This window comes from Gouania willdenowi, chromosome 21, assembly GCF_900634775.1.
Source record: "Gouania willdenowi chromosome 21, fGouWil2.1, whole genome shotgun sequence".
Taxonomy (NCBI): domain Eukaryota; kingdom Metazoa; phylum Chordata; class Actinopteri; order Blenniiformes; family Gobiesocidae; genus Gouania; species Gouania willdenowi.
Genome location: NC_041064.1, coordinates 55,234 through 78,265, shown reverse-complemented (window position 1 = coordinate 78,265; position 23,032 = coordinate 55,234). Strand labels below are relative to the sequence as shown.

At 36.7% G+C, this 23,032-nt stretch overlaps 1 protein-coding gene across 3 annotated transcripts in view; it reads right to left on the bottom strand.

The window, feature by feature from the left end:
• Positions 1 to 3,042: 3,042 nt before the first annotated feature.
• The window catches only part of gtdc1 (glycosyltransferase-like domain containing 1), a 28,492-nt gene continuing 8,502 nt past the window's right edge, over positions 3,043 to 23,032 (bottom strand). For 2 of the 3 annotated variants that reach the window (XM_028436639.1, XM_028436638.1), the window contains exons 5-11: positions 20,111 to 20,194; positions 19,988 to 20,044; positions 19,790 to 19,899; positions 10,163 to 10,307; positions 3,614 to 3,684; positions 3,458 to 3,549; positions 3,043 to 3,384 (exon numbers count right to left, since the gene is read on the bottom strand). In XM_028436639.1, coding sequence (XP_028292440.1) covers positions 3,232 to 3,384; positions 3,458 to 3,549; positions 3,614 to 3,684; positions 10,163 to 10,307; positions 19,790 to 19,899; positions 19,988 to 20,044; positions 20,111 to 20,194 — 712 coding nt within the window. In that variant the 3' untranslated portion in view covers positions 3,043 to 3,231. Of the gene's footprint in view, positions 3,550 to 3,613; positions 3,685 to 10,162; positions 10,308 to 19,789; positions 19,900 to 19,987; positions 20,045 to 20,110; positions 20,195 to 23,032 lie in introns of all 3 variants that reach the window. The other variant, XM_028436640.1, reaches the window with a different exon arrangement.

Genomic DNA, 23,032 nt, shown 5'->3' with positions numbered 1-23,032 from the left:
TTGAATTTTTAATTTTGTAATTTTTTGTGCCTTTTTGCTTTCTTTGCCCATTTTAAGTATGGACATTATATTTACAGTAGATTTTAGGGTCTAATGATGGTCAAAACTCAATTTTTATTTTCTTTTTGAAATTTTTGAAAATATGCCTTACTAAAGCCTTTCCTCCTTTTTTGGTTGAATTTTTAATTTTGTAATTTTTTGTGCCTTACTGAATTCTTAACCCAATTTAAGTATGTGCATTATATTTACAGTAGTTTTTAGGGTCTAATGATGGTCTTAACTCAATTTTTTTTTTTTTAAATTTTTGAAAAAATGCCTTACTAAAGCCTTACCTCCTTTTTTGGGTGATTTTTTTTTTTTTCAATTTTGTAATTTTTTGTGCCTTACTGAATTCTTAACCCCTTTTAAGTATGTGCATTATATTTACAGTAGTTTTTAGGGTCTAATGATGGTCTAAACTCAATTTTTTTTTTTTTTCGAAATTTTTGAAAGTATGCCTTACTAAAGCCTTACCTCCTTTTTTGGTTGATTTTTTAATTTTGTAATTTTTTGTGCCTTACTGAATTCTGAACCCATTTTAAGTATGTGCATTATATTTACAGTAGATTTTAAGGTCTAATGATGGTCTGAACTCAATTTTTTTTTTTTTTGAAAAATATGTCTTACTATAGCCTTACCTCTGATTTTGGGTCATTTTTAATTTTTGGAATTTTATGTCCTTTTTTTTCATAGCCAATTTTAAGTATGTGCATTATATTTGCAGTAGTTTTGAAGGTTTAATGATGGTCTAAACTCAATTTTTATTTTTTTTTTGAAATTTTTGAAAATATGCCTTACTAAAGCCTTACCTCCTTTTTTGGTTGAATTTTTAATTTTGTAATTTTTTGTGCCTTTTTGCTTTCATTGCCCATTTTAAGTATGTACATTATATTTACAGTAGATTTTAGGGTCCAATGATGGTCAAAACTCAATTTTTTTTTTTTTTTTGAAATTTTTGAAAATATGCCTTACTAAAGCCTTACCTCCTTTTTTGGTTGATTTTTTAATTTTGTAATTTTTTGTGCCTTACTGAATTCTTAACCCATTTTAAGTATGTGCATTATATTTACAGTAGTTTTTAGGGTCTAATGATGGTTTTAACTCACATTTTTTTTTTTTTGGAAAATTTTGAAAATATGCCTTAATTTTTGGAATTTTATAAGTCCTTTTTTTTCATAGCCAATTTTAAGTGTGTGCCTTACCTTACACGGGCGACCATGGCTCAGGTGGTAGTGAGTCGTCTTCTGATCGAGAGGTTGGGGGTTCGATCCCAGTACCTGACTATGTGTCGAAGTGTCCTTGGGCAAGACACTGAACCCTAGGTTGCTCCCAGTGGTCGACTAGTGCCTTGCATGTCAGTCCTGTCCCACTGGTGTGTGAATGTGAGAGTGATTGGGTGAATGAGCTGATATGTAAAGCGCTTTGAGACTGTTTCAGTGGTGATAAAGCTCTATATAAATCATGTCCATTTTAAGTCCATTTACCTCCTTTTTTGGTTAATTTTTTAATTTTGTAATTTTTTGTGCCTTATTGCTTTCATTGCCCATTTTAAGTATGTGCATTATATTTACAGTAGTTTTAGGGTCTAATGATGGTCTAAACTCAATTTTTTTTTTTTTTTTTGAAATTTTTGAAAATATCCCTTACTAAAGCCTTACCTCCTTTTTTGGTTGATTTTTTAATTTTGTAATTTTTTGTGCCTTATTGAATTCTGAACCCATTTTAAGTATGTGCATTATATTTACAGTAGATTTTAAGGTCTAATGATGGTCTAAACTAAATTTTTTTTTTTGAAAAATATGTCTTATTTTTACCTCTGATTTTGGGTCATTTTTAATTTTTGGAATTTTATAAGTCCTTTTTTTTCATAGCCAATTTTAAGTGTGTGCATTATATTTGCAGTAGTTTTGAAGTTTTAATGATGGTCTAAACTCAATTTTTTTTTTTTTTTTTTTTTTTAATATTTGAAAATATGCCTTACTAAAGCCTTACCTCCTTTTTTGGGTGATTTTTTTTTTTTTTTAATTTTGTAATTTTTTGTGCCTTACTGAATTCTGAACCCATTTTAAGTATGTGCATTATATTTACAGTAGATTTTAAAGTCTAATGATGGTCTAAACTCATTTTTTTTTTTTTTTTTGAAAAATATGTCTTACTTATAGCCTTACCTCTGATTTTGGGTCATTTTTAATTTTTGGAATTTTATAAGTCCTTTTTTTTTTCATAGCCAATTTTAAGTATGTGCATTATATTTACAGTAGATTTTAAAGTCTAATGATGGTCTAAACTCAATTTTTTTTTTTTTTTAATATTTGAAAATATGCCTTACTAAAGCCTTACCTCCTTTTTTGGGTGATTTTTTTTATTTTCAATTTTGTAATTTTTTGTTCCTTACTGAATTCTTAACCCATTTTAAGTATGTGCATTAAATTTGCTGTAATTGTAATGGTCTAATCTCAATTTTTTTTTTTTTTTAAATTTTTGAAAAAATGCTTTACTAAAGCCTTACCTCTGATTTTGGTTGAATTTTTAAATTGTGTAATATTTTGTGCCTTACTGAATTCTTAACCCATTTTAAGTATGTGCATTATATTTGAAGTAGTTTTTAGGGTCTAATGATGGTCATAACTCAATTATTTATTTATTTTTTTTTTGGAAAAATTTGCCATACTAGAGCCTTACCTCCTTTTTTGGGTAATTTTTTTAATTTTGTAATTTTTTGTGCCTTATTGCTTTCATTGCCCATTTTAAGTATGTACATTATATTTACAGTAGATTTTAGGGTCTAATGATGGTCAAAACTCAATTTCTTTTTTATATATACAGTATATATATTAAATATGCCTTACCTTCTTTTTTGGGCTTTTGAAATTTTTCGCCCATTTTTATGCCTTACTGTAGCCTTACCTTTGCCTGTTTTTCTGCTCTACTCTAGCATTAAAAAGGTCCACTCCACCCAAAGCATAGATTTGTGTTGGTAGAACTCAGAGAATGAACATTACATTTATTCAATATTTAAAAACATTTATTTTGAGTCAAAGTTACATTGTTTAGGATGAGATTTGAACCAGGATCCACTGATGCTTGCTCAAAGGTAGAAAGGCAGGTATTAGATGTTCTCATCACTAATTGGTCCACACTCGCCTCTGCTGTGATTGGACGGTTCATGCACCTCTTTCAGCTGATGGAGCCTCAGTGAGAAGAGTTTGAGGTTCTGTTCACAGAGCCATCCTGATCCTGATCCTGATCCTGATCCTGATCCACATGTGGATTATCAGGAGGGTCTGAGAGCAGTTCCAGGAATTGAGGTTGGAGAGCAGCCCAGGAGAAGGAGGACACGTCCACCTGTAGAACACCAACCACAACTAGAGAACCATGTGTGAGACTCAGGAGTCCTGGTGCATTCTGGGACTGTTACCATGACAACGTGTCTGCGAACGATGTCCGGCCTCATACAGAAGGAGCGGAGCCGCTTACAAAGCTGCTCAGGTGTGGAGTACAGGTAGTGGTCTGTGGGCGGAGCCAAACAATCAGTCAATCAGTTAATCAATCAATCAACCAATAGTTCAGTGACCTGGATAGATCTCAGGGTAGACCAGAGCCTTTGGACACAGAGGGAAACAACCACAGTGGACCGCCTCCAACCTACACACACACACACACACGCACACACAGTAAATATGTATCCAGTGGTTCTAAAGCAGTGGTTCCATGTACCCCCTACTCCTGCACACTTATAAAACATGATGATATGTCATAAACAATGTAGCCCTACAGTGAAATTTGACCCTGAATTTTACCTATACTGTTAAGAAATAATATATAATAATCTGTAAATACACAAGAAAATAACTTATTCAGAATTATAACTTTTAGATTTATTAAAAATATTAGGCAACTGGCATTGAAACAATTCTCTTTTTTGGAAAAAAATCTCCAGAATTTGAATTTATTTAACATGCAACTTTAACAATATTTCTGAACTTGTAAATAAGCAGTAGGAAGTATTTAATGTGTACAAAATGTTTCTGGGTTTTAGTATTCCATAGCAATGCAGCATGAAGGGGGCGGGGCTCCTTGCCGCTCACCATTGCCATCTTGGTCCACTGTGAATATTTGGTTTTGCTATCGCTGTCAGGTGACGGCTAACTATTGGTTGATGAGTTGAAGTAGAAATGGTCAACGTGGAAGAATAATTGATGTCTTTTAACCTCTTCTTCATTTTCAACAGTTCGCTGGTGAAATGACCACCTGTCACTCACGGGTGTAAATCGATCAATTAGATTCAAATAAGTCTGCGAGAGCAGGGCGACTGGACTTGTAATAAATTAGCTCACCACTAGAGGGCAGCCTTACAAATGCATGGAAGCTCCTGACTGCTGATTAATTATATTTCATTTGTCACTATGGTCTTCGGAGAGAGAGGACGTGTGTTCACTCGCTCCGATAACACGACCTTGGGAGATTAACAGCTCACAGCTGCAGCTGGACAGCCTGAGAAATAAAACTTGGGCCCAAGATGAAAAGAAAAATGGTTAAAAAACCACCTGCAGGCCCTACAGAACCTGATCCGGGTTTGGAAGAGGTCAAGGAGATGATACGAAACCTCAAAGATGATCTATCTGCACGGATCACAGCTGGAAAAATCACTGGAAAGCCTCCAAAGTGAAGCAAAGGTACTGAAACAACAGAATCTAATGAATGCTGAAGAGATAAAACTACTAAATGCGAGGGTTGAAGAGTTGGAACAAAAGGAAAGAGAGAACGATGTCATCATTACAGGCTTAAAGATAAAACCCAGGAGTTACGCGAGTGCGCTGAGACAGGCAGCAGACCCAAGTGACGAAGACACAAAATCGATTGAACAACAGGTCATTGATTACTTGGAGTCGAAGGACATTGTGTTGAACCCTGACAACATCAACTCCTGCTAACTCCTTCCCAAGCGTGATGACAACAGAACCGTAAAAAATCACCAAACGAATGTGAAATTTAAAGGAGAACTACTGAGGCAAGGCAAGAAACTGAAGGAAAACGAAGGTGTTAATGAATGAAAACCTGACAAAACGAAACACAAACATCGCATGGAAGGCACGCCAAATAAAAACAGGAGGAAAAATTCTAAGGATGTGGACAAGAAACTGCAGAATTTATATCACACCACTGGGAGAAGAGAACGGAAAACCAATCTTCATCAAAACGATGGAAGACTTGGGAAAATACGAAGGATCCACCTAAACAACAACAGTACTGATTATTATATTATTATTATTATTATTATTATTATTATTATATAACATTACTGGATATGGACTCAGATCAATGTAAACACTGGAAACAAAACTCAGACTGTGCTTACTTTACAGACACTGAATTCAATGTGGAAACCAAGAGTAAAAAAGGTCTGTCACTTAATCATTTCAATTGTCGTAGTATGTATGCAAATTTTGAACACATTAAGGATTACATTACTGCCTTATACAAGTTTGAAATTCTAGCACTGTCAGAAACTTGGCTAAATGAACAGAAAGGTATGAACTTTACGATAAAAGGATATAAATTTGTACAACCATCCTATGATCAGGTAAAGACATTAAAACTCTAATAGAAACGACGAATGAGGAACTATCAAAAATCCAAACATGGCTCAATGTAAATAAACTAGCCCTAAACGTCAGCAAAACAAAATTCATCAGCTTTGGAAATAAAAAAATAGAAAATATTAGACTGAAACTAGACATGGATATAATAGAACAAGTAAAAGAATATAGAGCACTAGGAGTGTGGATAGATGAGAAACTGACCTGGAAAAAACACATACAAGTAGTTAAAAACAAAGTTGCTAAAAGCAGCTTCATCCTATGGAAATTACAACAAATACTACAAACCACATCACTGAAGACAATCTATTCTTCCCTTGTTGGGTCTAAACTTAAAAAAAAAAAGCAATTAGAATTCTATATAAATAATTCTATATAAAGCACCACACAACACACACACAAACCAACTATTTGAAAAGGCCAAATACCTAAAACTGCAAGAAATAATACACTACAACACACAAATTCTAGCATTTAGGGCATCACTAAAAACACTCCCATACCAAATACAAAAACGTTTCACATACAAACACACTGCTTATGAACTAAGACATAATAATGTGTTTATACAAGAAAGGGTTAAATCTAACATTGGAAAATACAGCACTGTTAATAGAGCTATTACCAGCTGGAATAACCTTGATGTAGAGACAAAACAAGCAAACAACGGCTGGGAATGAAATCTTCAGGGAAGAAGGACGACACGAACAACAACGATGGAGAGGAGGAGGAATAAAAAAGACAACACTGACTACAGGTGAGAAAGAATCCTACATAAAACAAAACAAAAAAAAAAAAATGTAATTGTGCTCAGAAGAACCAAAGATTGTTTGACCAGAGAGACGAGCTTTGATGTAAATTTTCTGTGTTTTAAACAGGGGGCGGGACTTGGATAAGCAAACTGCTTCTCTCGTCTCCTTTTTAGGCATGAACAAAACAAAGAAAAAAAGAAATAACAAAACTTCTGTGAATGTCGGAAATAAACTGAATAAATAAATAAAAAAATTAATATTCTAGTTTCCAATGTTGTGATGCTGTTTTTATCTTTTTATCCCCCTTGTGACAATTTCCACTTTGGGAACCTAGGTACTTGATGATTTATTGTCCTCATTATAAGCAGCATATTTATTAAAAAAGTGCACATTTTGCTGATAATCTCTAGTTATATTATCATTCTCTGTGAAGAATGTCATAGGTCTGAGTTAAAGTCAACAGATAAGATAAGATGACCACATTCAGTGTGTGGCTTCAGGGTATCAATACCTTCATGGAGTTTGAAACTCATATAACTGCCAGCAGGTGGCGCTATAACCAAGGTCAATGCGTTTTGGCCTATAACTCCCAGACTGTATGTTGCACATTCAAAAATCTCATATCCACAAATTCCCTGAAAAGCACTGAATCAGCTGAGCTAGGCCACGCCCATTTCCGGCTCGAGTTAGGGTTATCGCAAAACTGCAAAACCTACTCCTTGGGGTTTTGTCCAATTCGTGTGAAACTTCTCACAAAAATTTTTTAGTTGGACCTGATCTTAAGTTGTTAAAATAATTTTGTCCATCCGTTTAAGATAGTTAGTAATTTTATGTTGTTATGAGATAATATTTTCTTATTTATATATCTAAGGTCTTAGATTTAGGATCTCCCCCTCCCCCCCCCCTTTGAAGATGAAGATACTGTTTTATTTATTGATGTTATTTATTTTATTTTAAACTGTTTTTAAGTGAAATCAAACATTATTCTATATAATTATAACTGTATATAATGTAATCCACTGTATTGTCTTCATAGAGAAGGTCTTTATGGCTCCAGGAGGACTTTAATCCAGGTGAGATGAGGTTAAATGGTTCCTTGTAGAGTAAAGGTTACAGACCCCTGACCAGGGGAAGAGGGTTAGGAGACCCCACTATCAGAGCTGGACCCTCTGAATTTAATTCATGGTGAAACAATGCAGATAAGTTGGTTATGTTACTGTTAAATTAATTCATGTACAGCATTTCTGTAAAATAAATAAACAGAATACATGTAACCTGTTGTTATGATTTATGTTATTTAAAAAAATAAATTGTTACGTCTTCTTTTAAAATGATATAAAATAAATGACCTGTTATTTCAGTCACTGATTGTTGCAGAAAAACTTAATATTGTCACTAAAACATTAAAACATCCTCCCTATCTGCCCTTGCTGCTTGTTTTGTCTCCTGTCTTGTGAATCTAACAGGAGACTCTGCATTTTATCCAAAAATCCAAATTATGGAATTGATCAGCTGGTCTTTCAATGCAATCGTTGAAATTTTTTCGACAAAAAGACCGGGCAAGTTTGCGTCCGAATACACAATGGATTCCTGGAATAAGTGGAAGGTTGTGTGTCTGTCCATGCTTTCCGTGGAGGACATCTACTTGGTGGCATCTATGGTAGCAGGGATGCTGCTGATTGGAGCGGGCAGCTTTCTGACCTATCGCAAAGTCTGTGTTACGTTGACAGCTGTTTTCGGAAGGCTGCCAGTCATTTCTGAAGAACGGGGCAGAGCACTCAACACTCAGACTAAAGTGATGAAAGAACTCAAAAGTAAGCAGGAGGCTACTTTGGAACATTTAGGTGCAAATGAAACCAGCTTGGAGAAGCTGAGTGCTCTGCTTGTAGTTTGAGGTCACAAGACCAAAGACTCAAGGCTAAGGTTTATTTTTCAACTCCTCCACCGGCCCCCCAGTCTCCCCTCCCTCCCCGCAAGCTACAAGGGAGCATGTGAAGCGCCTACAAAGGCTGCACACGCACGCCCCCCAGCGGCTGGCAATCCTTTCTTTTCTCCTCCCTGTGACCCTTGACCCACACAACCCTTCCCCCCGACCAACCCCCCACCCCCCCTGCCCATGTACTATGTTCTTGAGTTTCTGTGTGACTGTGTTTTGCTTTTGGTGTACGTACGCCGAGGGAGTTTTATACTTCCCTCCCCAAATAGGGAAGTCAGTTTAACCTCTACTCCTGTTGTTCTCCCACTTTTCACATAAATACGGGGCGCCGCCCATGGCGACCCACAATTTCTCCCATTTCTTGTCCTCCCATGTTATATGTAATTGTTTTTTTTATGTTTCTTTGGACAGGATGAAACTGAAATATTTGTCCAGCACTTTGTGATTTTTAACTGTGAAAAGCGCTTTATAGATAAAATGTACTTACATACATACTTAAATGTTCCAGATCATCAAACAAATGTAAACATTAGTCAAAGTTAACAGAAATATATGAAGGTTTTATTAATGAAGAAAAATAATCCAAAGCTTCACGGCCCTGTGTGATAAAGTGTTTGCCCCCAGCTCCTGATAAAACATAACTGTAGTTGATCACACCTGTAGCCACGCCCAGGCCTGGTTACTGCTCACCTGTTCTCACTCTAGAAATGACTTCAATAGAACCTGAACCTGACAAAGTGAAGTAGACCAAAAGATCCTCAAAAGCTCTAGACGTCATGCTGAGATCCAAAGGCAGGAACAAATGAGGAACAAAGTGACATAAATCTATCAGTCTGGAGAAGGTTCTAAAGTCATTTCTAAAGCTTTGGTACTCCAGAGAACCACAGTGAGAACCATTATCCACAAATAGAGAAAACACAGAACAGTGGCTGGCCGACCAAGATTACCCCAAAAGCACAGCGACGACTCATCCATGAGGTGACAGTAGACCCCACAACAACATCTAAAGAACTGCAGGCATCACTTTCCTCAGTGAAGGTCAGTGTTGATGACTCCATCATAACAAAGACACTGGGTTAAATGTCTGTATGGTAGAGTTCTAAACCCAAAACCACTGCTAAGCAACAACAACATTAAGGATCATCTCATTTTTACCAGAAAACATCTCGATCCACCAGATTTTTGGGAAAATATTCTGTGGACTGACAAGACAAAAGTTGAGCTTTATGAAAAAGAACATCATACCAACAGTAAAATATGGTGGTGGTGGTAGTGTGATGGTCCTACTGTGGAATACTGTGGAATACTGTGGAATACTGTAAAATACTCCTACTGTGAACTGTGGTCAATAAACTATGAAATCCATGCGATGCCTGACGAAACTTTTCCAAGGATTGAACCAAAAATCCAAACATTAATAAAAACCTTCATTTAAAAACTGCATTTTGTGTTTACTTTGATTAATGTTTACATTTGTTTGATGATCTGGAACATTTAGGTGTGGAAAACCTGTAAAAAAGTGAGAAATCAGAAAAGGGGGCAAAAGCTTTCACACCATCGTACATATATATATATATATATATATGTACGATGGTGTATATATATATATATATATATACATACAAATATACACATATATATATACATATATACAAATACATATATACATATATACAAATACATACATATATACAAATACATACATACATACACATACATACATATATATATATATATATATATACATATACACATTTATACACATACATACATACACATACATATATACATACAAATATACACATATATATATAAAGAAAGTGAGACACACTCACATAGCCACGCCAAAGAACTCATGTTTACTGGTAGAAATGACCACGTCTGCGTCACAGAGAACTTTGTAGAACTGGTTCTTGTGGTGTTGGAACCCCCAGTGAAGGATGTGAGAACTCAGCTGCTGCTTCGCCTCAGAGAATATATCTAGAACCAGAACAAAACATCTTTTAGAACATTAACCGAACACCATTAACCACACACTACCTTTAGAACATCAACCACACACTACCTTTAGAACATCAACCACACACTACCTTTAGAACATCAACCACACACTACCTTTAGAACATCAACCACACACTACCTTTAGAACATCAACCACACACTACCTTTAGAACATCAACCACACACTACCTTTAGAACATTAACCACACACTACATTTAGAACATTAACCACACACTACCTTTAGAACATTAACCACACACTACATTTAGAACATTAACCACACACTACATTTAGAACATCAACCACACACTACCTTTAGAACATTAACCACACACTACCTTTAGAACATTAACCACACACTACATGTAGAACATTAACCACACGCTACCTTTAGAACATTAACCACACGCTACCTTTAGAACATTAACCACACGCTACCTTTAGAACATTAACCACACACTACCTTAGAACATTAACCACACACTACCTTTAGAACCTTAACCACACACTACCTTTAGAACATTAACCACACACTACATTAGAACATTAACCACACACTACCTTTAGAACATTAACCACACACTACCTTTAGAACATTAACCACAACAATACTACCTTAGAACATTAAACCACAACACTACCATTAGACAGTAAAACCCAACACCTACCTTTAGAACATTACCACACACATAACCTTTAGAACATTAACCACACCGACCCTTTAGAACTTAACCACACACTACTACCTTATAACATCAACCACACACTAAACCCTTTAGAACCTTAACCACACACATACCTTTAGAACATACCCACACTACCTTTAGAACATTAACCACCCACTACCATTAGAACATCAAACCACAACACTACCTTTATGTGTAACATCAACCACACCTACATGTAGAACATCAACCACACACTACCTTTAGAACATTAACCACACTACTACCTTTAGAACATCAACCACACACTACATGTAGAACATCAACCACACACTACCTTTAAAACATTAACTACACACTACATTTAGAACATCAACCACACACTACCTTTAGAACATCAACCACACACTACCTTTAGAACATCAACCACACACTACCTTAGAACATCAACCACACTACCTTTAGAACATTAACCACACACTACCTTTAGAACATTAACCACACACTACCTTTAGAACATCAACCACACACTACCTTTAGAACATCAACCACACACTACCTTTAGAACATCAACCACACACTACCTTTAGAACATTAACCACACACTACCTTTAGAACATCAACCACACACTACCTTTAGAACATTAACCACACACTACATTTAGAACATTAACCACACACTACCTTTAGAACATTAACCACACACTACCTTTAGAACATTAACCACACACTACATTTAGAACATTAACCACACACTACATTTAGAACATTAACCACACACTACATTTAGAACATTAACCACACACTACCTTTAGAACATTAACCACACTACCTTTAGAACATCAACCACACACTACCTTTAGAACATTAACCACACACTACATTTAGAACATCAACCACACACTACCTTTAGAACATCAACCACACACTACCTTTAGAACATCAACCACACACTACCTTTAGAACATCAACCACACACTACCTTTAGAACATTAACCACACACTACCTTTAGAACATTAACCACACACTACCTTTAGAACATTAACCACACACTACCTTTAGAACATTAACCACACACTACCTTTAGAACATTAACCACACACTACCTTTAGAACATTAACCAAACACTACCTTTAGAACATTAACCACACACTACCTTTAGAACATTAACCACACACTACCTTTAGAACATTAACCACACACTACCTTTAGAACATTAACCACACACTACCTTTAGAACATTAACCACACACTACCTTTAGAACATTAACCACACACTACCTTTAGAACATTAACCACACACTACCTTTAGAACATTAACCACACACTACCTTTAGAACATTAACCACACACTACCTTTAGAACATTAACCACACACTACCTTAGAACATTAACCAACACCTACCTTTAGAACTCAACCACACACTACCTTTAGAACATTAACTACACACTACCTTTAGAACATTAACCTACACACTACCTTTAGAACATTAACCACACACGACATTTAGAACATTAACCACACACTACCTTTAGAACATCAACCACACACTACCTTTAGAACATCAACCACACACTACCTTTAGAACATCAACAACACACTAACCTTTAGAACTCAACCACACACTACCTTTAGACAGCAACCACCTACCTTTAGAACTTAACCACACACTACATTTAGAACATTAACCAAACACTACATTTAGAACATTAACCACACACTACATTAGAACATTAACCACACTAACATTTAGAACATCAACCACACACTACCTTTAGAACATTAACCACACACTACCTTTAGAACATTAACCACACACTACATGTAGAACATTAACCACACGCTACCTTTAGAACATTAACCACACGCTACCTTTAGAACATTAACCACACACTACCTTTAGAACATTAACCACACACTACCTTTAGAACATTAACCACACACTACCTTTAGAACATTAACCACACACTACCTTTAGAACATTAACCACACACTACATTTAGAACATCAACCACACACTACCTTTAGAACATTAACCACACACTACCTTAGAACATTAACCACACACTACCTTTAGAACATTAACCACACACTACATTTAGAACATTAACCACACACTACATTTAGAACATTAACCACACACTACCTTTAGAACATTAACCACACACTACCTTTAGAACATTAACCACACACTACCTTTATAACATCAACCACACACTACCTTTAGAACATTAACCACACACTACATTTAGAACATTAACCACACACTACATTTAGAACATTAACCACACACTACCTTTAGAACATTAACCACACACTACATTTAGAACATTAACCACACACTACATTTAGAACATCAACCACACACTACATGTAGAACATTAACCACACACTACCTTTAGAACATCAACTACACACTACCTTTAGAACATCAACCACACACTACCTTTAGAACATCAACCACACACTACCTTTAGAACATCAACCACACACTACCTTTAGAACATCAACCACACTACCTTTAGAACATTAACCACACACTACCTTTAGAACATTAACCACACACTACCTTTAGAACATCAACCACACACTACCTTTAGAACATCAACCACACACTACCTTTAGAACATCAACCACACACTACCTTTAGAACATTAACCACACACTACCTTTAGAACATTAACCACACACTACCTTTAGAACATTAACCACACACTACCTTTAGAACATCAACCACACACTACCTTTAGAACATTAACCACACACTACATTTAGAACATTAACCACACACTACCTTTAGAACATTAACCACACACTACCTTTAGAACATTAACCACACACTACATTTAGAACATTAACCACACACTACATTTAGAACATTAACCACACACTACATTTAGAACATTAACAACACACTACCTTTAGAACATTAACCACACTACCTTTAGAACATCAACCACACACTACCTTTAGAACATTAACCACACACTACATTTAGAACATCAACCACACTACCTTTAGAACATCAACCACACACTACCTTTAGAACATCACCCACACACTACCTTTAGAACATCACCACACTACCTTTAGAACATCAACCACACACTACCTTTAGAACATTAACCACACACTACCTTTAGAACATTAACCACACACTACCTTTAGAACATTAACCACACACTACCTTTAGAACATTAACCACACACTACCTTTAGAACATTAACCACACACTACCTTTAGAACATCAACCACACACTACCTTTAGAACATCAACCACACACTACCTTTAGAACATCAACCACACTACCTTTAGAACATCAACCACACTACCTTTAGAACATCAACCACACTACCTTTAGAACATCAACCACACATTACCTTTAGAACATTAACCACACACTACCTTTAGAACATTAACCACACACTACCTTTAGAACATTAACCACACACTACCTTTAGAACATTAACCACACACTACCTTTAGAACATTAACCACACACTACCTTTAGAACATCAACCACACACTACCTTTAGAACATTAACCACACACTACCTTTAGAACATTAACCACACACTACCTTTAGAACATTAACCACACACTACCTTTAGAACATTAACCACACACTACCTTTAGAACATCAACCACACACTACCTTTAGAACATCAACCACACACTACCTTTAGAACATCAACCACACTACCTTTAGAACATCAACCACACACTACCTTTAGAACATTAACCACACACTACATGTAGAACATCAACCACACACTACCTTTAGAACATTAACTACACACTACCTTTAGAACATTAACCACACACTACCTTTAGAACATTAACCACACACTACATTTAGAACATCAACCACACACTACCTTTAGAACATCAACCACACACTACATGTAGAACATTAACCACACACTACATTTAGAACATCAACCACACACTACATTTAGAACATTAACCACACACTACCTTTAGAACATTAACCACACACTACCTTTAGAACATCAACCACACACTACATGTAGAACATCAACCACACACTACCTTTAGAACATTAACTACACACTACCTTTAGAACATTAACCACACACTACCTTTAGAACATTAACCACACACTACCTTTAGAACATCAACCACACTACCTTTAGAACATCAACCACACACTACATTTAGAACATCAACCACACACTACCTTTAGAACATTAACCACACACTACCTTTAGAACATTAACCACACACTACATTTAGAACATTAACCACACACTACCTTTAGAACATCAACCACACACTACATGTAGAACATTAACCACACACTACCTTTAGAACATCAACCACACACTACAGAACATCAACCACACACAACCTTTAGAACATCAACCACACACTACCTTTAGAACATTAACCACACACTACCTTTAGAACATTAACCACACACTACCTTTAGAACATTAACCACACACTACCTTTAGAACATCAACCACACACTACCTTTAGAACATCAACCACACACTACCTTTAGAACATCAACCACACACTACCTTTAGAACATCAACCACACACTACCTTTAGAACATCAACCACACACTACAGAACATCAACCACACACTACCTTTAGAACATCAACCACACACTACATTTAGAACATCAACCACACACTACCTTTAGAACATCAACCACACACTACATGTAGAACATCAACCACACACTACCTTTAGAACATCAACTACACACTACCTTTAGAACATCAACCACACTACCTTTAGAACATCAACCACACACTACCTTTAGAACATTAACCACACACTACATTTAGAACATCAACCACACACTACCTTTAGAACATTAACCACACACTACCTTTAGAACATTAACCACACACTACCTTTAGAACATTAACCACACACTACCTTAGAACATTAACCACACACTACCTTTAGAACATTAACCACACACTACCTTTAAGAACATTAACCACACACGACCTTTAGAACATCAACCACACTACCTTTAGACCATAACCACACCTACCTTAGACTTACTACACACTAACCTTTAGAACATTAACCGCACACTACCTTTAGAACATTAACCACACACTACCTTTAGAACAGTAACCACGACACCTACCTTTAGAACATTAACCACACACTACCTTTAGAACATCAACCACACTACCTTTAGAACATTAACCACACACTACCTTTAGAACATTAACCACACACTACCTTTAGAACATTAACCACACACTACCTTTAGAACATTAACCACACACTACCTTTAGAACATTAACCACACACTACCTTTAGAACATTAACCACACACTACCTTTAGAACATTAACCACACACTACCTTTAGAACATCAACCACACACTACCTTTAGAACATCAACCACACACTACCTTTAGAACATCAACCACACACTACCTTTAGAACATTAACCACACACTACATGTAGAACATCAACCACACACTACCTTTAGAACATTAACCACACACTACCTTTAGAACATTAACCACACACTACCTTTAGAACATTAACCACACACTACCTTTAGAACATCAACCACACACTACCTTTAGAACATTAACCACACACTACCTTTAGAACATTAACCACACACTACATGTAGAACATCAACCACACACTACCTTTAGAACATCAACCACACACTACCTTTAGAACATCAACCACACACTACCTGTAGAACATTAACCACACACTACCTTTAGAACATTAACCACACACTACCTGTAGAACATCAACCACACACTACCTTTAGAACATCAACCACACACTACCTTTAGAACATCAACCACACACTACCTTTAGAACATTAACCACACACTACATTTAGAACATCAACCACACACTACCTTTAGAACATCAACCACACACTACATGTAGAACATCAACCACACACTACATGTAGAACATTAACTACACACTACCTTTAGAACATCAACCACACTACCTTTAGAACATCAACCACACACTACCTTTAGAACATTAACCACACACTACATTTAGAACATTAACCACACACTACATTTAGAACATCAACCACACACTACATGTAGAACATCAACCACACACTACCTTTAGAACATTAACCACACACTACATTTAGAACATCAACCACACACTACATTTAGAACATCAACCACACACTACCTTTAGAACATTAACCACACACTACCTTTAGAACATTAACCACACACTACCTTTAGAACATTAACCACACACTACCTTTAGAACATCAACCACACACTACCTTTAGAACATCAACCACACACTACCTTTAGAACATCAACCACACACTACCTTTAGAACATTAACCACACACTACCTTTAGAACATCAACCACACTACCTTTAGAACATTAACCACACACTACCTTTAGAACATTAACCACACACTACCTTTAGAACATTAACCACACACTACCTTTAGAACATCAACCACACTACCTTTAGAACATCAACCACACACTACCTTTAGAACATTAACCACACACTACCTTTAGAACATTAACCACACACTACCTTTAGAACATCAACCACACACTACATGTAGAACATCAACCACACACTACATTTAGAACATCAACCACACACTACATGTAGAACATCAACCACACACTACCTTTAGAACATTAACCACACACTACCTTTAGAACATTAACCACACACTACCTTTAGGACATTAACCACACACTACCTTTAGAACATTAACCCACACATACCTTTAGAACATTAACCACACACTACCTTTAGAACATTAACCACACACTACCTTTAGAAGATCAACCACACACTACATGTAGAACATCAACCACACACTACCTTTAGAACATCAACCACACTACCTTTAGAACATCAACCACACACTACCTTTAGAACATCAACCACACACTACCTTTAGAACATCAACCACACACTACCTTTAGAACATCAACCACACTACCTTTAGAACATTAACCACACACTACCTTTAGAACATTAACCACACACTACTTTCGAACTTAACCACACACACCTTTAGAACATTAACACACACTTACCTTTAGAACATCAACCACACACTACCTTAGAACATAACCACACACTACCTTTTAGAACATCAACCACACACTACATGTAGAACATCACCACACTACATGTAGAACATTAACCACACACTACCTTAGAACATTAACCACACACTACCTTTTAGAACATTAACCACACACTACCTTTAGAACATAACCCACACTACCTTTAACATTAACCACACACTACCTTAGAACATTAACCACACACTACCGTTAGAACATTAACCACACACTACATGTAGACCATCAACCACCCACTACATTAGAATTACCCACACACTACCTTTAGAACATAACCACACACTACCTTAGAACATTAACCACACACTACCTTTAGAACATTAACCACACACTACCTTTAGAACATTAACCACACACTACCTTTAGAACATCAACCACACACTCCCTTTAGAACATTACCACACAACCTAGACTATTCGAACAATAACAACCACACACTACCTTTAGAACATCAACCACCACACTACCTGTAGACATCAACCACACACTACCTTTAGACATCACCAACACACACTACCTTTAGAACTTAACCACACACTACCTTTAGAACATTAACCACACACTAACCCTTTAGAAACAATTAACCACACACTACCTTTAGAACATTACCACACACTACCTAGAACAAACCCACACTACCTTTAGAACATTAACCACACACTACCTTTAGAACGTTAACCACACACTCCTTTAGAACCTTACCAACCACACTACTTAGAACATCAAACCACACACTACCTGTAGAAATCAACCACACACTACCTTTAGAACATCACACAACACACAAACACCTACTTAGAACCACCACACACTACTTTAGAACATCAACCACACACTACCTTTAGAAAGCATTAACCCACACTACCTACAGTGAACATTAACCACACACTACCTTTAGAACATTAACCACACACTACCTTTAGAACATTAACCACACACTACCTTTAGAACATCAACCACACACTACCTTTAGAACATCAACCACACACTACATTTAGAACACACACACACACTACCTTTAGAACATTAACCACACACTACCTTTAGAACATTAACCACACACTACCTTTAGAACATTAACCCACACTACATGTAGAACATCAACCACACACTACTACTTTAGAACATCAACCACACACTACCCTAGAACTCAACCACACACTACCTTTAGAACATCAACCACCACTACCTTTGAGACATTAACCACACACTACCTTTAGAACATTAACCACACACTACCTTTAGAACATCAACCACACACTACATGTAGAACATTAACCACACACTACCTTTAGAACATTAACCACACACTACCTTTAGAACATTAACCACACACTACCTTTAGAACATTAACCACACACTACCTTTAGAACATCAACCACACACTACCTTTAGAACATTAACCACACACTACCTTTAGAACATTAACCACACACTACCTTTAGAACATCAACCACACACTACCTTTAGAACATTAACCACACACTACCTTTAGAACATCAACCACACACTACCTTTAGAACATTAACCACACACTACCTTTAGAACATCAACCACACACTACCTTTAGAACATCAACCACACACTACCTTTAGAACATCAACCACACACTACCTTTAGAACATTAACCACACTACCTTTAGAACATTAAGAACATAAACAAACGTTACCTGGAACGTCAGTGAATGTTTCTCCAACCACTGACAGCAGGAAGTTCAATCCTCGTTTCTTCAGTGTCAGCAGGACTTTAAAGAACAGCTCAGGGTTCTTATCATGTTCCCTTCACAATAAGAGCTCAGAGTCATCTTCCCTTCAGAATAAGAGCTCAGGGTTCTTGTGTTCCCTTCAGAATAAGTGCTGTCACTCACCAGCGATGAGGCCACACAATGTGTAGAGGTCTGTCCAGGACTGGTTCTGGTCCTGGTCTGTAGGAATAAAAGCAGTTGACAGACAGACAGACAGACAGACAGACAGACAGACAGAGACACTACCGAGATGATGGGTCATCATCCCGTGCTGTGATGTCATCAGCAGGAGAGCCAATCAGACGAGTCCGTTTGTGACTGGGCAGAAACCTTAAGAGCAATCATAGAACATGATAAAGTGTGTGTGTGTGTGTGTGTGTCAGAGATGTTCATAAGTCTTTTTTTGCAAGTCCAAGTCAAGTCTGAAGTCTCTCTCTTTCTGAGTACATTAATTTAATGACATTATTTACATCATATTAGTTTGATTTTATTCATTTTGATCTATTTATGAAGCCAGTTTAGAAGTAACAGGAGACATTTCACTGCATGTTACTCTGTCACTTCTGTCTGTGACAAATAAAGTTATCTTGTAAATCTAACATTATTAGTTGTGCAATAATATCTAATCATCTAATCTCAGTTATAGTTATAGTAGCTACATCTGCTGGACACAAAATGATCACCATTCAGATGCTGGTAAATCATGTAAGTGACTGGTACTGTGTGCTGCACTCCCATCCCTAATAACAATAATCATTTATTGAGTGACTGGTACTGTGTGCTGCACTCCCATCCCTAATAATAATAGTCATTTATTAAGTGACTGGTACTGTGTGCTGCACTCCCATCCCTAATAACAATAATCATTTATTGAGTGACTGGTACTGTGTGCTGCACTCCCATCCCTAATAATAATAGTCATTTATTAAGTGACTGGTACTGTGTGCTGCACTCCCATCCCTAATAACAATAATCATTTATTGAGTGACTGGTACTGTGTGCTGCACTTCCATCCCTAATAATAATAGTCATTTATTAAGTGACTGGTACTGTATGCTGCACTCCCATCCCTAATAACAATAGTCATTTATTGAGTGACTGGTACTGTGTGCTGCACTCCCATCCCTAATAACAATAATCATTTATTGAGTGACTGGTACTGTGTGCTGCACTCCCATCCCTAATAATAATCGTCATTTATTAAGTGACTGGTACTGTGTGCTGCACTCCCATCCCTAATAATAATAGTCATTTATTAAGTGACTGGTACTGTGTGCTGCACTCCCATCCCTAATAATAATAGTCATTTATTGAGTGACTGGTACTGTGTGCTGCACTTCCATCCCTAATAACAATAATCATTTATTGAGTGACTGGTACTGTGTGCTGCACTTCCATCCCTAATAACAATAGTCATTTATTGAGTGACTGGTACTGTGTGCTGCACTCCCATCCCTAATAATAATAGTCATTTATTGAGTGACTGGTACTGTGTGCTGCACTCCCATCCCTAATAATAATAATAGTCATTTATTAAGTGACTGGTACTGTGTGCTGCACTCCCATCCCTAATAATAACAGTCATTTATTAAGTGACTGGTACTGTGTGCTGCACTCCCATCCCTAATAATAATAGTCATTTATTGAGTGACTGGTACTGTGTGCTGCACTTCCATCCCTAATAACAATAATCATTTATTGAGTGACTGGTACTGTGTGCTGCACTCCCATCCCTAATAATAATAGTCATTTATTGAGTGACTGGTACTGTGTGCTGCACTCCCATCCCTAATAATAATAGTCATTTATTAAGTGACTGGTACTGTGTGCTGCACTCCCATCCCTAATAATAATAGTCATTTATTAAGTGACTGGTACTGTGTGCTGCACTCCCATCCCTAATAATAATAGTCATTTATTGAGTGACTGGTACTGTGTGCTGCACTTCCATCCCTAATAAACAATAATCATTTATTGAGTGACTGGTACTGTGTGCTGCACTTCCATCCCTAATAACAATAGTCATTTATTGAGTGACTGGTACTGTGTGCTGCACTCCCATCCCTAATAATAATAGTCATTTATTGAGTGACTGGTACTGTGTGCTGCACTCCCATCCCTAATAATAATAGTCATTTATTAAGTGACTGGTACTGTGTGCTGCACTCCCATCCCTAATAATAATAGTCATTTATTAAGTGACTGGTACTGTGTGCTGCACTCCCATCCCTAATAATAATAGTCATTTATTGAGTGACTGGTACTGTGTGCTGCACTTCCATCCCTAATAACAATAATCATTTATTGAGTGACTGGTACTGTGTGCTGCACTCCCATCCCTAATAATAATAGTCATTTATTGAGTGACTGGTACTGTGTGCTGCACTCCCATCCCTAATAATAATAGTCATTTATTAAGTGACTGGTACTGTGTGCTGCACTCCCATCCCTAATAATAATAGTCATTTATTAAGTGACTGGTACTGTGTGCTGCACTCCCATCCCTAATAATAATAGTCATTTATTGAGTGACTGGTACTGTGTGCTGCACTTCCATCCCTAATAACAATAATCATTTATTGAGTGACTGGTACTGTGTGCTGCACTCCCATCCCTAATAATAATAGTCATTTATTGAGTGACTGGTACTGTGTGCTGCACTTCCATCCCTAATAACAATAATCATTTATTGAGTGACTGGTACTGTGTGCTGCACTCCCATCCCTAATAATAATAGTCATTTATTGAGTGACTGGTACTGTATGCTGCACTTCCATCCCTAATAACAATAGTCATTTATTGAGTGACTGGTACTGTGTGCTGCACTTCCATCCCTAATAACAATAGTCATTTATTGAGTGACTGGTACTGTGTGCTGCACTTCCATCCCTAATAATAATAGTCATTTATTGAGTGACTGGTACTGTGTGCTGCACTTCCATCCCTAATAACAATAGTCATTTATTGAGTGACTGGTACTGTGTGCTGCACTTCCATCCCTAATAACAATAGTCATTTATTGAGTGACTGGTAAAACATTCACTAGTTTAGCCGTTTTGTCAGTGGATAAAAAAGTTCAACGTTTGCACTTTGCAACCAAATGTATTTGAAGGGCTACAAAAATAAGTTGAATTTGACAGTCAACACATGCTAATTGCAATTATTTTG